The sequence below is a fragment of the Apteryx rowi genome, unplaced genomic scaffold, assembly GCF_003343035.1.
Source record: "Apteryx rowi isolate R43461 unplaced genomic scaffold, aptRow1 scaffold_64, whole genome shotgun sequence".
Lineage (NCBI taxonomy): Eukaryota > Metazoa > Chordata > Aves > Apterygiformes > Apterygidae > Apteryx > Apteryx rowi.
Window position 1 is genome coordinate 2,091,193 of NW_020450916.1, and position 19,317 is coordinate 2,110,509.

At 36.6% G+C, this 19,317-nt stretch overlaps 1 protein-coding gene across 19 annotated transcripts in view; it reads right to left on the reverse strand.

Moving 5' to 3' along the window:
- The window catches only part of NRXN1 (neurexin 1), a 718,052-nt gene that overhangs the window by 374,737 nt on the left and 323,998 nt on the right, over positions 1-19,317 (reverse strand). For all 19 annotated transcript variants that reach the window (XM_026084422.1, XM_026084416.1, XM_026084409.1 and 16 more), the window contains 3 exons: positions 8,098-8,220; positions 2,793-3,174; positions 2,085-2,275 (listed from right to left, as the gene is read on the reverse strand). In XM_026084422.1, the coding sequence (XP_025940207.1) occupies positions 2,085-2,275; positions 2,793-3,174; positions 8,098-8,220 (696 nt within the window). The remainder of the gene's footprint in view (positions 1-2,084; positions 2,276-2,792; positions 3,175-8,097; positions 8,221-19,317) is intronic.

A 19,317-nucleotide genomic window follows, 5' to 3' on the forward strand; every position in this document is an offset into this window, starting at 1 on the left:
GGCTTGTTATTCTTTTACTAGCCATATTTCCTGGGTGGTGAATTGCAGAAACTCAGCATCTAATACAATTCACCTTCCTCGTTTCAAATTTCAGTATGTTTTTCCATGCTCTTCAGTGTTATTTCCAGTGGAATTCAAGGTTAAAAATGCACCAGCTATGGATACATTTTTACTTCAGAAGAGTAAAGCAAAAGTAGAATTTTCAAAGTGAAGAAAACAAAGGAATGCTGGATTTTATAGGTTATCCTAACTGATGAGATTTTGCAATGAATGTACTAAAGTAGTACATTTCATGAAATAACAGTGCCCTCTAGTGCCTCTATTAAGCACTTTTTTTCCTAAACTTTTTTTCATAAAGTAACATACCAAAACACTATGCTCTGTTTGAGAAAGATTTAGAATAGAATGACTGTGATACTTCAGTTATCAGTTCTTAACAGTATTATTTTTCCTACTCCTGTTTAATTAATCTGCTGACAAAACCAGATTAAATACAAACACATTCATACACATCCATCTAAGTATTGCTTAGTATTGCAAAAATAGCACAACTATGAAAAAACAAGGTGTATGCTTTCTTTCAAGCATCAAAAATAATTCTGAAATGTAATGTCTTAAAAACCATTGACTGTATTTACAAGAATTTACAAACGAGAAAGAACGCAGCACAATTTTCAAATACAATTCTGAGAACGAAGCACAAGCCCTCCAAAAAGCTTTAATTCATAAACCAAGCATCTTTGATAAAGAGGTTCTTATTGAAGGTTATGACATATCAAGATACAGTTTTCATAGTCTTTCTTTCAATCTCAACAGCACTTTAAAGTGAAGCAAACATGCAAAATATCACAAAATCCAGAGTAATTACTAAGGTCAGCTCATTATCTGTGACTCAGAGGTAGTTAAAAGAAAATTCAGCAAGGAACAAACGCTTGATGGAATATTAATATCTACTTTGAACCTCCTGGCTTTTGAAATATTAAATTTTATTTGACTGTTATGAAATTTTGGTTTTCCTAGCAAGAAGTTTTATAAAGAATGTTAAAATACATAATACTTTTTCATATGACCAGAATATAATTTTACGTCTAACTAGGTAGGAAAGTTTTTAAAAGTATACTTATATATCCTTTCAAAAAGATATCTTCCTTTGATGCAAATTAGCTCTTCCAATGGGAACTCTGACAACTAATTACTATTATTTATTTTAAAATATACATGTTCGTTTGGTTTATAAGAATGGATCTTAAGAATCTCTGTGGGCCTCTAAAAAATAGTTTTAGACCTATAAAACAAAATTTATAACATTCTGCAGTTAAAACTACATTATATTACATATTTAGGTAAGTATGTATGTGTTTTTATATATGTGTGTGTGTGTGTGTGTGTGGTTTAATATGGCTGGCAACTTGTATTTGTAACTGTTAGTTTCACTAGAAGATTACCATATAAGCTTGCCTTACTTATGAGATATCATACAATATTTGCATTTATTACACTTTTTATTATTATATTTATTTATTTAATACTGCATTGTATTTATTTTTCCCAACTGTAGACAAAAAAAATGTAGGTTTTGTGTGGAATACTGAACAGTGAGGGTGAGGCCAAAATGTTCCCCAGCCCTCTAATATGCAGATCATGAGTTCTGCAAAGCCTTTGTACTCTTACCGTAAAGCTTGGGCTGTGGTTTCTGCATTCCACTTAGCTAACTTTTACCCAAGCCTTTTTCCTAAGTTTTTTAAGCTCCTTTAGTTCTGCTCTGGAATCTTTCAGTTATCTTTTGGTATGATATTTGTGTTTTACACTCTTGGTGTCCTTTCTATTTCCTGCTTTTTCCTGTATAGTATCCATGTGGCATTATTATACATTTAGAGTTGTAGGTAACTTTGCAGAACTACTACTAAACCGGCATTGTCAGACCAACATGGAGAAAATTTCATTTCTTGTGAACATATTAATTATCAAGTATAACATTTAATACAGTATTACAAAATTATATGGTACTTTAAATGCATGACTTGTTCAGTCTACCATTCTATGCTGCACCTTGCTGTAGGTTATACAGGAATTACTCTACTTACTTTTGAGATCTAAGTTTCTGGCTCCTGCTGTGCTCTGTGTTGTGATTTTAGTGTCAATCTTTACAGTATGAAGATTGTTGGTATCCCTTGATATCATCACATTATGCCACTGGTTGTCATTCAGAGGTTTATTAGAACTTCCTTTGATGAGATTTGCACCATTTCCCAAGTCAAACACATAGTGTAAATACCTGGGCAGAGAGAAAAAATTGGAAGTTTCCTTTTTCTTTACATACCAAGGACGGTGATAATTAATACGCCTGTCATTGTCTATGCCCTTGTACTCTTCAGCATCACTGGTAAAACAGGAAGATAAACCTGAATATCAATTGGGGAAACAACCTTAATTCAGAGAAATCACCATTCATTTACACCCACTGAGATTCAGTCCCAAGGTTCGAGAAAGTATTGAGCCCCTCCAATGCCAAAACATACATACATTGTAGAGAGAGAACAAGAGAACTATAAACTAACATTTCTTTGGGCTAAATACTATGAAAGTTATACCTATTATTTACTTTCTTATTTTTCAGGTATCTAGCTTCATCTGAAAGAAAAAGTCACAATAAAGCATAAGAATCTGGTTAACATGCAGAAACATTCATCAGTCAGCTACCTTCAATCAGATAAAGGTTTGTATCCTAAACTTTCCATTGTATTTCTCATTTTGAATTCACCGTTTTTCTCATTATGCTAATCCATACATACCCTTTTACTAATTCAACCACGATGAAATCATTTCCATCCCCACTGTTATAAAGTATCAATCCATCCAAAGAGGTTGTTTTGAACTGGAAAAAAAGGTGCATAGATGTATAGGCTTGTAGCGTGGCCAATGCAATATAACTTGCTTTTGTTTTAAAGGTTACAGGGTCTGCTATGATGTTCCTGAACCCAAATCTTGCATTTAGCTCACAGTAATCGATGTCTCCATTTTTACATAAGTCTATGTATGCCATGCCATTAAATGTAAGACTCTGTAGATGACCAATGAAATTAGAAGGCACGGAAGACAGGTAGCGGCGTTCTGTTATTATTCCTGTCTCTATGTTATGGAATTCCAGTCTTGTGTGATCACCAGCCATTTGACCTTTAAACAGTAACAAGAAAACACATGTTAGCATCTGAAATGGGAGCTCACAAAGCACATGATGCGGTTAAATATAAATACGGTGATTTCACGCTTTTCAGAATAGCTTATTTTAGAACATGCAAGCAAATTCTTGGCTCAAAGAGGATTTTTCTAAATTCATTAAAACTACTAGTAGATCTCTGGGAGTCTTTCCACTGACCAGTATGTTTGGATAAGGCCAGCAGTGTGAACTCCAAACAGATGCACAATAACACAACATATCAAAATACCAATGAAATCCCAGACTTTGGTTACACTTAACCAGACATGGAGTTTACCATAAGCAAGTGTAATTCGTTAGTGCAACATGAAGAATGAAAGGATGAAACTAAGAGCTAAAAGTACAATGTTAGAGTTTCATGGCGCAGAGAGGCATAACAGTTAGGGATACTACTCCACGGGGCATTACTTGACATAAGGAAGAAAGGCTTCTTGTTTAAGCAATCTTAGGTACAGTCACACTGGTCTGCCGCAAGCCTGTGTAGCCAGGCAGACAGAGCTTTCCTTTGAAAGCAACAGGCTCTTCATCGTGGGGAAAAACCACAGCGGTGGGGAGACAGAGCCCAAGAGAGGCAGGAAGCAGAGAACCTGCAGCAAGGGCCAGTGTCTTGTCTTGTCCTGAAAAGAGCTTGCAGGGCGCATACCACAGACAAGCCTCAAAATTAACTTTCAGTCTTTCTAAGCCACAAAAGGACTCTGGCAAAGCAGAAAGACTGAAAGTTGCTGGACTGTACAGCAAGTCTGAAGGAAAGGACCTACACTGCTAGCACACACTGGGTACAGGTCAGGTGGTTTTCAAGCCAGTTATTAAATGCAGACCAAATTACGGCAGACCAAAATTTTTTGTCCATTAAAGAGGTCCATTTTTTAAAAGAGCACATATTTAGAGATGGACAACTTTTTCTTTTCACTGTGCTCATTTTAAAGATCTGGGGCAGTGATATCGCAAGGCTGATTCACGGCCACATTGTGTGGGCATGGTGACAAAATAGCTTTTATTACTAATAAATCCTAACACTTCATCCACCTTTTATAAACTGTGGGCTAGATATACCAGTTCCTTCACTGTTTCGCGTTGCTCAGGGAATACAAAGGTGACCAGCAAACCGAGGCAAACAGGAATAAATACTGGTGTCAAGCTGCTCCATACAAACCCCCATAGTTGCCGTGCAAGGGCATGGACAGGCCAAGGTCCTCTGTGCTGCCCTGAACGTACTATGCAAGAGGAGGCTGGGAGCCCCGGCCCAGACTGGACGTGCTGAGCGGTGGTACAGAAAACACTGTCTGATGCAGGCTCAGACAACTGCGCCTTTCATAACTTTCACAAGCAAGTGTCTGTGTGTGCCATGAGCGAAAGGATAAGGGCAAGATGAATGTAGGTATTTGGGTTTTACCCAGGAACACGGATTTACAAACTGGTTCAGTCACAGCACTGGGATACCAGTACAGATACCAGTGGAATTAAGAGTGAAAATAGGTCTGCAAGGTTTATATCATTCAGAACACAACGACGGAAGAGAAAATTGTTAATAATTTATGATAAATATTTATGAGCAGCATGCTTATAAATGCACGTGCATTCAATACGAGATCAGATTCTACTGATGATACCTTTGAACACCACAAGCATCTGGATCTGCAGTCACACAGGCTGACCCCTGCAAGAGGTGTCTTAATCCCCAAAGACAGCCCTCCTGATGTACCTGTTTCTAAATACCCATTCTGAAGATTTTAGTTCTCCTGATATATTAGCGAATGTGGGTTCTTCCTTGCAGTAATGAGTCAGAGAGCTGTCTTGAAAATGTCTTTAACCTTTTGCCAAGGCCAACAGCTGTATACTGTCATGGCTAGAGAGAGCTGAAGATCATCTTTTAGGGGAAAAACGTTATGTATTCCTGTATTATATCACTTCAGATGGCATTGCATAAATGTCATGGCAGAAATCCACTAAGCTTTGCCCTGTAGCACAGTATTCTCACTACAATCACTACCTGAAAAATATTTCTTTCTTGAGCATAGTAATAAAAAAGTTCCAGAAATCTGGGCTCACATCCCAAACCTCCTCCTAGCATTTTAGCTGTGCAAAAACGCTAATAGAACTGGAGACTTCACCTAAATCTCCACAGCATTTGCAACTACAGTTGTGAAAAGAGACAGAGAGACTGGTTTGTGCTTACAAGTTGGGTATTTTTTTTTTAAACTTGTCAGGTTGGTGCACAAAATTACCTGATGTAATGTTATGGATCATTATACAAAAGGCCAAGTGAATTCTGTTCATAAACATAATAAGCCAGATATCCTTTCCAATCCTAACCAACTGTAATATCTCCTTCATTCCACTTTTATTTTATGTTTCTAGAAAAAAAATAAAGTGCATGAGGGCAGTGTGTATTTAAACTCTTTTACTCTGAGTAAAATGTTCAAAACCATCTATATAACTTCCAATGAAAGCTAGTTATGACTCTGAAAGATCTTTTTTTAACCATGCAGCAATAGAAAGCTCGATGCATGGATGAATAGCTGGCAGTTTCTAACCTGTAAAAAGATGGAAATTCAGACTGAATTATTTAATAGCTTCCTTTCTAGCTTAAGCTTTCTGGATCTGACAGTTTTTTTCATATATGGCATAACAGAAGGAATTAAAAAAAATAAAAGGAAAAACAGTGGGTGGGGGGGAAAAAGCTGGAACTTTTTGAGGGGAAGTCCCTTCTTGCCCATGTTATCAATAAGCATTTAATAATCCTTTCACATGAATACGTACCAGATTATGCTTTAACCACATTTCGCATTGCTGGGGCATCTAAGGAAAAGTTCTAAGGCAGTTTTGAGCAAGACAGAGCTCCAATCTGATACGGCAACACTTCCACTACTCCTTCAAGGCATTTAAAGCTACTCCACATAAATTGCATTGCGTACATTTGACTTTCTACCAGATGGGCTTAAAAGACTTTAGTTGGTAAAGGGTTTGGCAATACATTGTGTCACAAAAAAGGTCACAGTACTGCATGACTACAAAGATTCTCCATGAAGAAAATGCAGCCTTCCTGGGACTAGCAGCAGATTTCCCTCATCATCAGGCAAAAATTCAAGTTCCCTCTAGTTCCTTCTCTCATGCCAGCTTCCTCCTCATGGATGGAGAAGGCCACAGACTGGTCACACAGCTTCCTGCATGGAGTTTAGGAAGCTTTTTTCCTCCAAAGTACTGGGACAACTTCACCCCTTGGGTGAAGAACAAAATTAAACATCTCTGGATGCGAGCTTAGGCAACTTTCAGCTTGAAGAACTGAGAATAATTTCTAGTCAACAGGACAGCTCCCGATACAGGTACTGGCACCATATCCTGTGGAAAGGATGCAAGCGTTGTACCGAAAGTTTGACCCACGGGTAACACTTCTGCTTGATCAAGAGGCAACTGAAGTGAAAAAACTCTCACTGGCTTTAACAGCTATTTAATAAGACCATGACATCTAATTATAGCTATAGTTATACACAGTGAAGAATGACTGCATTAATTTGCAGACCTATGTTTTTTATTTATTAATTCACCTCACCAGACCACATATGATAGAATCCTTCTATTTTCATCTTAATCCTTCAAATACATTTGGAGCTTTTCTTAAGCTGTTCTGAGTAGTTGGGACTGAATTACAATTTAAAAACAGCATTTTTTTGATGGGTCTGTAACCTTTAATACGCCTAAATAAGAACTCTGCCTTGAGAAGCACAGGAAATCTGCATTTGTTTTCAGATACAGTATTTTATTCAGTTCCAAACAGCTTTTTCTAACTAGAAAATATCCCCAAAAGGACTTTATGATTTTAGTTGCCAGTTGAAGCAGCAAGATGATGAAATTTTTGATATGTTTGCTCCATTATTGTATTTTTATTTTCACATTAACAAAAAAAACAGTTAGGCCATCTTCCTTCATAGGAGAGGGACCAAAATTATCATCACATACATGAAGAAAATTTTTGCTTCACCTTTAGTAGATCCACCAGTAGTATATAATTGTATAAAATGTATTTTTACAGCTTTATGATTTAAGATATTTGCAATGATTTTTCCAGCAGTGACATGGCTTTGAGTGTCCTGCTGGAGTGAAAAAGGACTACTAAATGAGCTGTTTTCCATTTTAAAAATCATCAAAATTGTTACTATTTGAACAAATATTAAGGCAAAAGATGAAAACTATTTAATACTACATGAAAACAAAGACTAATTATTCAAAAAAAGAAAAAATTACACATGTTGCATTGGGCAAGGAATCAGGGCTAGTAGCCAGGGAACAACACATGCATATAAGACTTATCTTTAACACAATAAAGCAAAAAAAACCCACCCTGCTCGATTATCATTTCTGATACAAAATAGGAATATGTTTGTAACATCTTCTAGCATTCATGCTATTTTTTTTCCTCCCACCACAATTGCTGTTTTCATATACAAGAAAACCTCTTCCCTAATATTTATTTATTTAGGACAGTTGATGTAAGATTTAAAACATATGACAGAATATCCTTCAAACATTTATGAAATTCACTCTTACACTGATGGCCTGGAGTTTAATCTCAGTTTAAATTTAGTGTGTTGCCAAGAGCATTTTACTTGCCTTCTTGTTAGTGATGTATCAAATGACTTCTCTCCAATTACTGTATAAAAACATTCATTTAAGTCAGCATGAAGGTTTTCATCAATTTCAATAGCAATGTTAGAGTAAAATTCATATCAAGTGTAAAAATGCATTTGCAGTAGTAGTATTTCAAGATGCATAAGAAGACAAAAGAAAATGTTTCTACTGCTTTCAGAATAAAGGCATTTTAGTTCTGCCATTTTTTGTTTTGTGTTTCCCCCCAGTAACCCAAAGTCACAACGCCACACTACCTGTCATGGCCTGCTGGTCATCCACCATTAACTTTAAACTTTTTCCTCGCCGAACCACACGTACTGTGTGCCACTCATTATCATTGAGGTTATAGCCAGCAAAAAGGGTTTCTGGACCTTTGCCTGTAGGATATGCCAAACAGTCATTATGGAATCTTTAAATCAGTTTACAAGTGAACCTCACAGACAGAGAGAGAGAGAGAAAGCGAAACTGGCTGGGCAAATGTCAAAACTTACCAAAAGCAAGAAAATTACAAAGTATAAGAAAATCTCAAAATGTAAGGCTACTATGTTAAAACACTTCTGCTGTATATTTAATGATATAAATATACTGTATATTCACATTTAATGAACCAGGCTGTCATAAATAGGCACAGTCAACCCAAATTTAGTTACGCATTTTAAAAAACATACATGCTGGTAAAGATTTGAGTTTTTGTTTTGCAATCATGTAATCACATAAGCAAGCCTTTAAGAATGGGATTACTGCAGCAAGAGAGAAAACTTCAGCCAGGGGTTAACAATACTGGACTTTCATTCCTTCATTAAAAATATTTTGGGGGAGAGGTATAAGCAGCAATTGTGTGTGTTAAATTGTTCTTCACCTACATCAGTTTCTCAGCCTATGTCTGTTTATTTGCACTTCTCAGAAGATCATCTATTACCTTATTATCTAGATGACTTGATAACATTCTCATACCCAGAAGCTTCAAATGTTAACTGACCTGCAAACCGTACTGCCCTTTCTCATATCATGAACACCTTTCTTGTAATCTGCTATTTGGTAAGCAGTATAACAAATACTTTTAATTCTATATATGTACGTGTATATATATATGTATATACAGGTGTGTGTGTGTGTATATATGTACTTGCAACTACAATGTACTTGCAACAATGAAAATATTCAAATATCTAAGAAACAAAATATCTTTAATATCTAGGAAAAAATGTCCGAGAATAAAATGATCATGAAAATTGTCCATTGACCAAGAAGAGAAAGAGAGAGAATGAGAGAGAGATCAATCCTGACTGAGGACTGTCCCTGATATGAGCAGGAGACTGACTGACCTCCCCAGGGCTGAGCTGATGCAGCAGAACCATGCCCAGCCCTGAGTTACTGTGCCTGAGTGGTGACTGCTCCAAAGGGAAAGTTAACCTGCAGTTCATTAATTACCTTCCTGCATGAGATAGCCTGGACTTAAGTTCCTGTGGCATAATAAAGGCTGCTGATAGCTAAGAGAAAAACGTAAAAGGAAGTAACACTCAAAATGAAAACATCTGGGTTACATTCAGTCAGGTTGCTATGTCCACTGCATCTTTCCAGGTGGCTATCCATGTCCTATGCGTCAAATTTCTTTCAAAACGGGAAATGCCACTGGCTCTGAAACTCTACCATATTTTTTTGGCTTTTTGGTTCCTTTCCACATAGTGCTGGCTAAATGTGGTGGAAGAGGTCAATTAATAAATGGGTACTTAAGACATTGTCTAAAATCAAAGCCTATCTGACTTCAGGCCTGCATGCAGGAAAAAAGCCACCAATAGCCTGACATATCTGTTCTTTGTAGAGTAGCTACAGAGCGGGAGCTATAGCAGCATATTTCACAGAGATTTCAACCTTTTTTTTTTCCCCATTTTTCTATCGGCATTTTTTTAAATTGCTGTTGATTGTGCTGCTTTTGTGTGCAATCTTTGTTATTCTAACAAGGGATCTCCAGGAATAAAAATACTAGTTACAGTTTTAGCAAAGACAACAAGATTCTAATTAATCTCAGGTTGCCTTCTCTATATGCCCCTGACCAATCCTATGTATTTACACTATACTAGGAAAAATGTGCAAACACAGCAGAAACAGAGGTATGTTTACTCATTGGTGTCAATTACCTGAATTATTCTTTTTCTTAGATGTTTACTTTCCTTGACCGAAGAAAGACCAATTCTGCACTAACCCTTAAATGAATAATGGTCTTTTTGGATATGGTGATACAGATATAGTGAACGATGCTCCTTTGCAACTTCTATTTTTCCATATTCAATGGAAACAATTCAACGGAATGGGCTTCAACGGAAACAATTCCTAACTAGATCTGAGAGACAAGGAAAGGATTTACAAAAATGCCTAAGTGACATGAGTAAAATTCCCAGTAACAGTCAAAAGGCCTCCTGGGAAATCACTGTTTATTATTATGCGGAACATATTAACCCTTTCTCATGATTTTTGGGCCCAACTGAATTTTTTTCTTTTTTTCATTCTGAGATGAACTACTTATTCTCCCTCATCTCATGGTGGCTCTCTAAAGAGACCTGAAAGTGTAAGTAATTTTAATTTGCTCTTTCATCAACAGCTCTCTGTAGTGTCCCATTCATGTAAAGGAGTCTTAGTGTATATAAACATCAGATCCAACAGGGCTACTCACATTCATATAGACTAATATGTCTATTATCTTTTAATGCTTAGGGACTTGTAAATTCTTTCTGTTGTAAAATTAAATTTGTGTTTTTCCGTATGTCAGTCTGTTTCCTTTGCAGCTGTATTCTGAGTAGAAAATCAGGTCAGAACTACCTGTGATCTGCCTCCGCTTGCAATGCGTGGGTATTAGCACAGTGTTACATCCCTGAAAAGCAATTAGGAACAGTTTCTGAGCTGTCCATCAACTGTAAATCATCTTTAATGTAAACCATATCATAGCCACAAGCCTGCTTTCTGCCTCCCCCAGTTTCCAGACCTGGATTAAGAAGAAGTGGGGTGAAAAGGCTGTGAAAGGGCAAAAATTGGGTAAAACATGCAGTGCCGACAAGGCCCCGAAAGCAGCCCTGGCCTTGCAGAAACTAGCTACCATGTATGGAAAGAAGTTTCCTTTCCTGGAGCTGGTCTCAGCAGAAAAGAGAAGTTTTTGCCCTGTCATAGGAAGTACAAGGAACCGCAAAACAGCAAGATCCACTGTGCAGGTACTGTGTAACTGTCACATCAGTGTCACACCTCTGCAAAGTAGCTTCGGTTGTCCATGGCGGCTGGACAGGTGGATGAGGAAGGACGGATGCCTTTCACTCCTGTACAGAAAATGCAGGGCTTGGGCTGATCCCAGGCCAAGAACATGGTTGTGCATATAAAAGTAGTAAATGTCCTAGTGAGCACTGTATCTATTTAGAACAAAATTTTCTGAATGTGTAAACACAGCTAGACACAACAACACATGGAAATCCCCTGATGCCGTACAAGAGCACAAGGGCTGCAGGAGGAAACTCTTAACATGTCTTATTAAATGGCGCTGGCTACCTTTAAACATAGTTTAAATGAGTATTTTCCTCACTAATTTTCAAATATATTGACCTGAAATCAATTTAGAGATCATATTATTCAGATCGTAATAGTTCAGTCTGTTCTTCTGTCCTGGTTCACAGTGCTACAGTTTACAGTGAAACTATGACAAATCTAAATCTACTAAATCACTGGTTTTCCAGTTTTATTACAACTTCACACTTATCTAATTCCATTTACTTCAGTAAAATCATATCAACAGAAAGTGCTGTTGTATTTAAATAAGAATAGGCATAATATCATGGTTTTGGTTTTGATTGTTTTTGTTTGTTTGTTGGTGGGTTTTTTTAAATCAATTTAACCCTAATTAAAAAAAACTAAAATGGATTCCTGTGTTTTCTATGGACTGATACTACTCTTCCAGTCTTGTGTCCTTCAACTCCTAATGTATTTATCATGTTGTGCTTCCCTTGGAACTCATTTGTGTCTCTTCCTATGATACTACACAGTTCATCTGCTTCATGTACCCAGCACTCACTCTCTGAGCTACTAAGTCTCTTAGATACTAATATCTTATCTTACTATCTATTATATCATATCTTAAATCTTTCTTTTCAGACATAGAGAGGTAGTAACCTGCAAAGATCCACTAAGTACCTCCTCTTGCTTAAATATGAATTTTGTTATCAACATCAGTATTCGGCTCCTTCTCTATTTTAAAGGCTTAAGTAACTGATGGATTTTATGCACCCCTAGAGAGAATATACAGAATCAAACAAACAGATATCTGTTCCCAGCCAGATATCTGGCTCCCACAAATTTGACCATAGTTGTCCATACCAGTAAAATTTGCATATCCATTTATAATCAGGTAATTGCTTGTACAGCCATGTTTTTGCATGGGAAATGCAAACTATGCAGCCAGCTGATAGAGGTACAAATGTTGATGATGCAATTCATTATGAAATAGCTCACATAAAATGTAAAGCCCAAAACATCTTAAGTTATATCCTTACTTTAGGCACCCAAAGAAAAGGATTTTAAAGTCCTAAATTATCTCAAATTGTTTTCAGCACGTCATCTAGAATCTAATTGCCATTGGTTCTTTCTAAATTTAATGGAAAGAAATAAGAACCTCCCAGATAAAATCTCATTTTCAATGGGCTCAATATACTAAATACTCTGAAGATTCCTGCTCTCTTTACTAGCTAGTAAGGAGTGTTTTCAGCCTGGTCCAAGCACTGAAAATCTGCTGATTTTGGCTAGACTTGTTAACTTGATAGCAAAATGCATGCTTACTGTTTCTCTCACAGATACTTATCCTGCTGTACCTAAATTGGGAGGTCTTTTAGCCAAATATTTAAAAGGAACATCGTAAAAACAAACATTCATTTTGAAACAATATGCTAGCTTTTGGTATTGTACTAAAACACATTCAAAACCAGTTATCTGAACCAAAGATAGCAATTACTATTGGCTCCTACTATGCCAGCCACCACCTCCAAGGCATATACAAAATACCACCTGGACTTGCTTGGAGCATTAAATTCTATGAGCAAAGGTAGATACTGAAAATCTTAAAGCACAGAAAGCAAGAAAAAGTAAATAGAGACCAGCAAAGGAAACTAGATGTTTCAAGGAATACTATACTAACCTGTGTAACCCAAGTCAGCTACAGGAAAACACCATTACTATCTATTTATAGGTCAATCTAAAAAACATCAGTGGTTTCAGGCTAGCTTGCTAACAGATGACTGTGCACATCACAACAAGCAGTATTAAGTGGGATTTTCCATTTGATGGAATAAGTGGACAAAAAGGATGTAAACCTGACATGACTGATGTTAAGAGAGAACACTACTTTGCGGTCAGGGATGCCAGCATTTTACCTAGTGTCTCTTGAAGCTAAGATATGTCTACACAGCAAGCTGAACTGTAAAAACAGCTGAGTGGCTCTGAGAAATACCTGAGTGATTAGTGTGAATACCTGTGCAGTCTCATTTACTCTGCTTTTCAGGGTAAATCTAGCCTGCCTGTAATTTAGGTTTCTGTTCTAGCAAGCAGCCAGTCTCACAGCCACTGTGCAAACCGTGTGAGGAATCGCTATCAGGCAGCAGTCTGCAGCATGGGGAAAGTTCAGAGAGGCTTCCTCCACAGCCAGGTGCAGAAGCACAGGCAAACAGGGAAAGGACTCTTAATCTTCATTAGCTTTACTATGGTGGTTGGCTGCCAAAACAATTTTGGTCTTCTCAACCACACATTTGCAAACTTGAATTTAAAAAGTTAATTATAATAGTGATCAACAGTATTTTACATGCTGCATCTGTATCACCCTGAAATTGCCTGCCTATGCATGCTTCTTACTAATAGAAAAAATTACTTGCTTTTTAAAGATCAGTGATGTGTATCAGTTTATCATCTAAAGCTAATTGACAAATTAACTTGACAAAATCTTATTGCAAGCCAAAGAAACTTTGTCAGCTGTACTTTTCTTCCTAACAGACTCAAACTTCAACTTCTACAAGAACAGTACATTTACTGAATTGTATCAAGCAAAACATATCAATCTGCACTGCTTGATCAAAATGTTCCAGCCCACAATAGCTTCATTAAAGGCCAAATTGCTTTTGGCAATTTGGGTAAAGTATTGTCAGTTTAGGGTATTTTGTTACTTAAAAAAAAAAAAAGACATTTTGGAAATTAAAATGAAGGAGATTAGAGCCACTAACATCTTTTATTAGCCTTAATCATTCCAGTTGCAGAACAGATTTTCCCTCCCCTATTCTGAGTAACAGAAATATCTTATAATATTCAATCACTTTCTCTACATGCATCCTCATACACAAAGGCAGAAAGCTAAGCAAAATACTTAAGAAAATTTTACTGGCTTCTTTTAAATGACCAAACTACAAACAGACTACATTTAATGTTGATGTAGTTCACTAGTAAGGAAAACCAACACACATAGTGAATATACCGGGGGTAAAAAATCCATAGGTGCATGTAAAAGAATCAGGCATTTCACGCATCAGGTATCATAGCCAGGTCTGAGAACAAAAAAAATTTTCTAGTCATTGCCACAGATCTATTCTTTCTTTCTTTTTTTTTTTTTTCATATATGTAAAGTTAAATAGAAGGAGCCATTTCAGGAAAATATGCTTGAATCACTTAACGAACAAATGCATGAACGCATTCACAAAAAGTCTGTGTATCTATGTATGTGAATATGGAGCATCTCTCTTATGAGGAAAGGCTGAGAGAGCTGGGCCTGTTTAGCTTGGAGAAGAGAAGGCTGAGAGGAGATCTTATCAACGTGTACAAGTATCTGAAGGGAGGGTGTCGAGAGGATGGGACCAGACTCTTTTTGGTGGTGCCCAGCGACAGGACATGAGGCAACAGGCACAAACTGAAACACAGGCAGTTCCACCTGAATGTGAGAAAAAAACTTCTTCACTGTGAGGGTGACAGAGCACTGGAACAGGTTGCCCAAAGAGGTTGTGGAGTCTCCTTCTCTGGAGATATTCAAAACCCGCCTGGACGTGATCCTGTGCAACGTGCTCTAGGTGACCCTGCTTGAGCAGGGGGGTTGGACTAGATGATCTCCAGAGGTCCCTTCCAACCTCAACCATTTTGTGATTCTGTGTGAATATATATATATATATATATACACACACTGAATATATATATATACTTAACATATATATTGTATGTTCTGTATTTTTTACAGCTTTTTAAGATGAATCACAAGAGTGCTGACTGATCTTTCCTTCTGTTCTCCTTTAAATCCTGTATCCATCTCTCTGTGCAATACATATATTTTTATATATTTATATATCGCATACATATATTACCTCAGAATATATAGACATATATATTCTGCATTATTATATATTGCAGGCATCCTGAATTCTCTTTTGCTTTTCTTTTCCAGGTCCAGCCCACTGTGATGTTTCCTGTTATGCTCCTTCCTTGCAGAAAGCCAGTAATCAAGAAGACAGAGAGTGCACACATTATTGGGTGAGTTAGGCAGTCTTTATAGCAATCACTCTCTTGATGACCCTTTGCAATCTTCCTATTTTAGATCTGTTTCTCACCGTCTCTCAGCCATCTCTCTTGTATCTGCCTCTTTCCTCTTTCTCTTTTCTGCAAGTTACCTCCCCTGCCACCTGCCCACTGTCTGGGCTGCTCAGCATTTACCCTCTCCAACCTTGTCTACCTTTTGCCATAAACAAGCTGTTCAACTTGTGCTACAATAGGGCAAACATCTATGCATTAATTTCTTTAAAGCTCTGAGATATTACACTGTTGGTGACATCTAAGTATATAAATAGAACCAGTGGGTCAAACTGTGAGGGCAGAACAAACATACACTGGCAGTAATTTGACTAAATTAAATCTGAGGTTTCTTGCTGTGTGCCAAGAAAGGTGCTGATGATAAATGCTTGTCCTGTGAAAGCCTATTCACTTCAAACAGAATGAAGACCACTGCTTAATTTCACTAAGATGGTGAAAGGAAGATCACAAAGTAGTAAACTTTTGAGTTGGAAGTCTTGGTCTCTAGACTCTCCTGCCTCATCAAAAATATATATAGTATATATATATATATACACACACACACACATATACATATACTCGCACACACTCAAAACTGAAGCGTGCTTTTCTTGTTAATAATTGGGTCTACATTAGTTGAGTCATATTTAAAAAAACCTCTTTTGGGAATTGCAAACACATTTACACATGAACCTAGAGCACAACATGAAAGGCTAACTGATTTTGTTATTTCATCATTAACTCTCTAACCCAGTTCAGAGACATTTCTCAATACATTGCTTTATTTAAAACATTTATTGTTAGGAATCAGCTGCATTTTAATTTAGTTCCATAAATCATATCTAAGTAAGAGAAACACAAATAACCCTAAGGACAGGTACATTTCCTTCTTCTGGAAATAATGGAAGGAAAGTATCTTTTGAAAGCTAAAAAAACGGAAGTCAGCTAAATCCCTGTATTTTTAATATGAGTGCAGTTTCTCTTTTGTACCATTCTCTAAGGAACATGACTATCAGAGAAAATGTGCTAACGGCACTAAAGGTTTTATGAATCCACCCTGAGGCCCTGAACTAAAGCACAGTAAAGTCAATAACTCAAAACATAAAGTTGTTGCTTTTTCAGCTCACTGCTGAACACTTTGAGACAAGTTTTCAGAAATTATGCTGAACTTGACAACTTAGAAACGAGATAACTTTGCTGTAGGTAAGCCCAGTGTGAACTTTCAGCACACAACAATTCTATGCTAAATACCTCTGTAAATTTTAAGTTTCAATGTAGGATTATACTTTGTATTTACTGTAGGCTAACAAGAGCACTTGGAAAGATCATGTGGCATAAGTAATAGACAGTAAGGTCATAGCCTGCCTTGCATAATGGTAAACTTTTTAGACAGTGCCCAAATCCTAGGACTTCAGGAGATTTGTTCCCAGAAATGACCTGTGTGACTTTTGGTAAATCTTAATTCATTTTTGCCTTAGTTTGATATTGCTGCTAGAATGAAAAATTCTAAGAATTTTAATCTGAATATGTTTAAACATTTTGTTTTGACAAAATAAGGTGCTTCAACACTTTCAAATCAATGTGTTTGGCTTCAGTTTGCCTCTAAGCTACTTCAGGGCTATTCACTATGAAGGCAGCTATTTCACAAACCTGCTACTGCATTTTTCTTTCTAGCTTCCCAGGTCCAGAATGCTACTGCAGTCCAGCCCAAGAGAAGATCAGAGTGCATCCCAGTAAGGAAAACCAGCCGGGATGCTTGGCCACAGAGGGGCTCCAAGGACCTGCATTAAGTCACTGGAACAACTCACCTAGACACAGACTAACACGGAATAATACAGGGAAACCAGCAATTTGGCTTGATAATCAAAATACACTCTATTGGGATGATCCAGTGTAAAATAATATATTCCACAAGGAAGAATAAAATGGAAATTTTTAATTAATCTACACTGCTGAAATTTTCCTGTGCAATATGTTTATTCTGTAGGGATCTTTCTTACACTGAAATTTTCTTTCAATGAAAAAATTCCCTACACCTCCCACTTAACAAAATGCTTTGTAAATCTGGTAGAAAAAGAAATTGTTAATTCATTTTGAGGTCTTCTTTTTGTTTGCCTTTTTTCCTCCTATAATAGGAATGTAATTGAAAACCACAAGAACTTACTTGGCAACTTCTGTGTAAAACAGTACCAAGACTAACATGGAGCCCCAATTTTAACCATATCTGTAATTCAACTTTTTTTTATTTTTAAGTAAACATTCACTGTTCTGCTATGACTTTAATGCAACCTGGGGTGTCCCATATTCATTAATTCTGCATGAATATAGAGTTCCATCAATTGTAATGATTTGTGGGAAACTAAGGGAAAAAAAGAGATGCTAAAATGAGTTGAAGTTCATTTTCTGTTTTTTCAAGAGGAGTTAGATTTTCACCTCAGCCAACTGACTCATTGTTCTTGGCTTGATTACTCAAAAAAACCCGAAGTACAAAGGCAGAAACACATACACTTCCTGTCCTGGATTTCTTGAAACACTGAGAATATTCCTCTAAGCTTTCAAAGAATGGGAATGATTCACTTGGCAATCTCCATTTTCTTAGACATCATCTCTAAAGGTTATTATTCGAAAAAGTGCCTCAGCTTCCTTAATGTCTCCTCTGAACAAAAGAGACTTGGGAGCAATTCTGACTTGGAAGAATGACTTCACCAGGAGATGGCTATCTGAATATCTGAGGTTTAGTCACTGATCCTCACTTCCTGAATTGTGAAACAGGCAATAAATGCAATAAAGACTATGAGGTACACAGCCGCTGCAGGTAACAGGAGTGCAGAATTACCTACAGTACACCTCTAAGTGTAGCCTGATGATGGAGGCATCCTTTACAGATCAGAAAAACCTATGCTACCATTTCTACTACTAAGACTGCCCTCTTTCTTTCCACTTAAACCCAATGAAGGAAAAACAACGTAACTTGCAGTGATTTGTGCAGAAAAAGTTGGTGCACTTGATTATTTTTCCTGAGAGAACTGGAATATTTATAATACTTTGGTTAGATTATAACTGACAACTGAAAAGAAGCAGAAACAGTTTTGAACACACATTAGCCTTTCTGACTCAGATATTGACTGTGCCCATTTATATCAAACCAAGATCGTCAAAACTCTGAAGAACATTTTAAAATATAAGTAACTAGAGTTTAAATATACTTATCCATAATTTACCTTTCTATAAACAGCATTACCTTTAAGCTTAGGCAAAAGTGAACATAACAGAAAAAAACACTTTTAAATATTTCGTTTTACCATTATATCTTGAACATTGTGTTTAAGAATAAGCAGATTGATAGCTAGTTGGCACAGAAAGGAAAAAAAAAATTTGGACTGTGACTTTATTTTAAGAATAAGCCCCTCTTAATTTACAGGTGTCTTCATCCAAAGGCACAGCTGTTTTAAAATATGTAAACAACTAAGTCTCGCACTCGTATCTTTTTATGTTTTTTTAAACAAGTGAACAGTGAATTAAAACATTTAGCCTAGTTAGTTAATAGAAAAGACAATAATGTTTAAAGATTTGCAATTGTTATTATTTAAATGCTTTAAAATATTTTATACTCATTATGGATCAAAACCCACATAATTTCTTGAGACTGCTTATTCTTGGATGCTTCTATGTATACACAGGAGTCAAGCAAGGAACACCAAAATAGACAATTCAGATTATTTTCAAAAATTACAAACAGATGAATACAAAGGGTGATCCCTGTTCTATAAACAACAGCTCCCATAACTTTAATGGGTATGGGATCGGTTTCATCTTTTTTGACTTACACAACAGGCCATACACAACAGGCCATACAAGGCCTAGGCTTCTTTTACTGTATATTCTTATACTATATCTCAAAATACTCA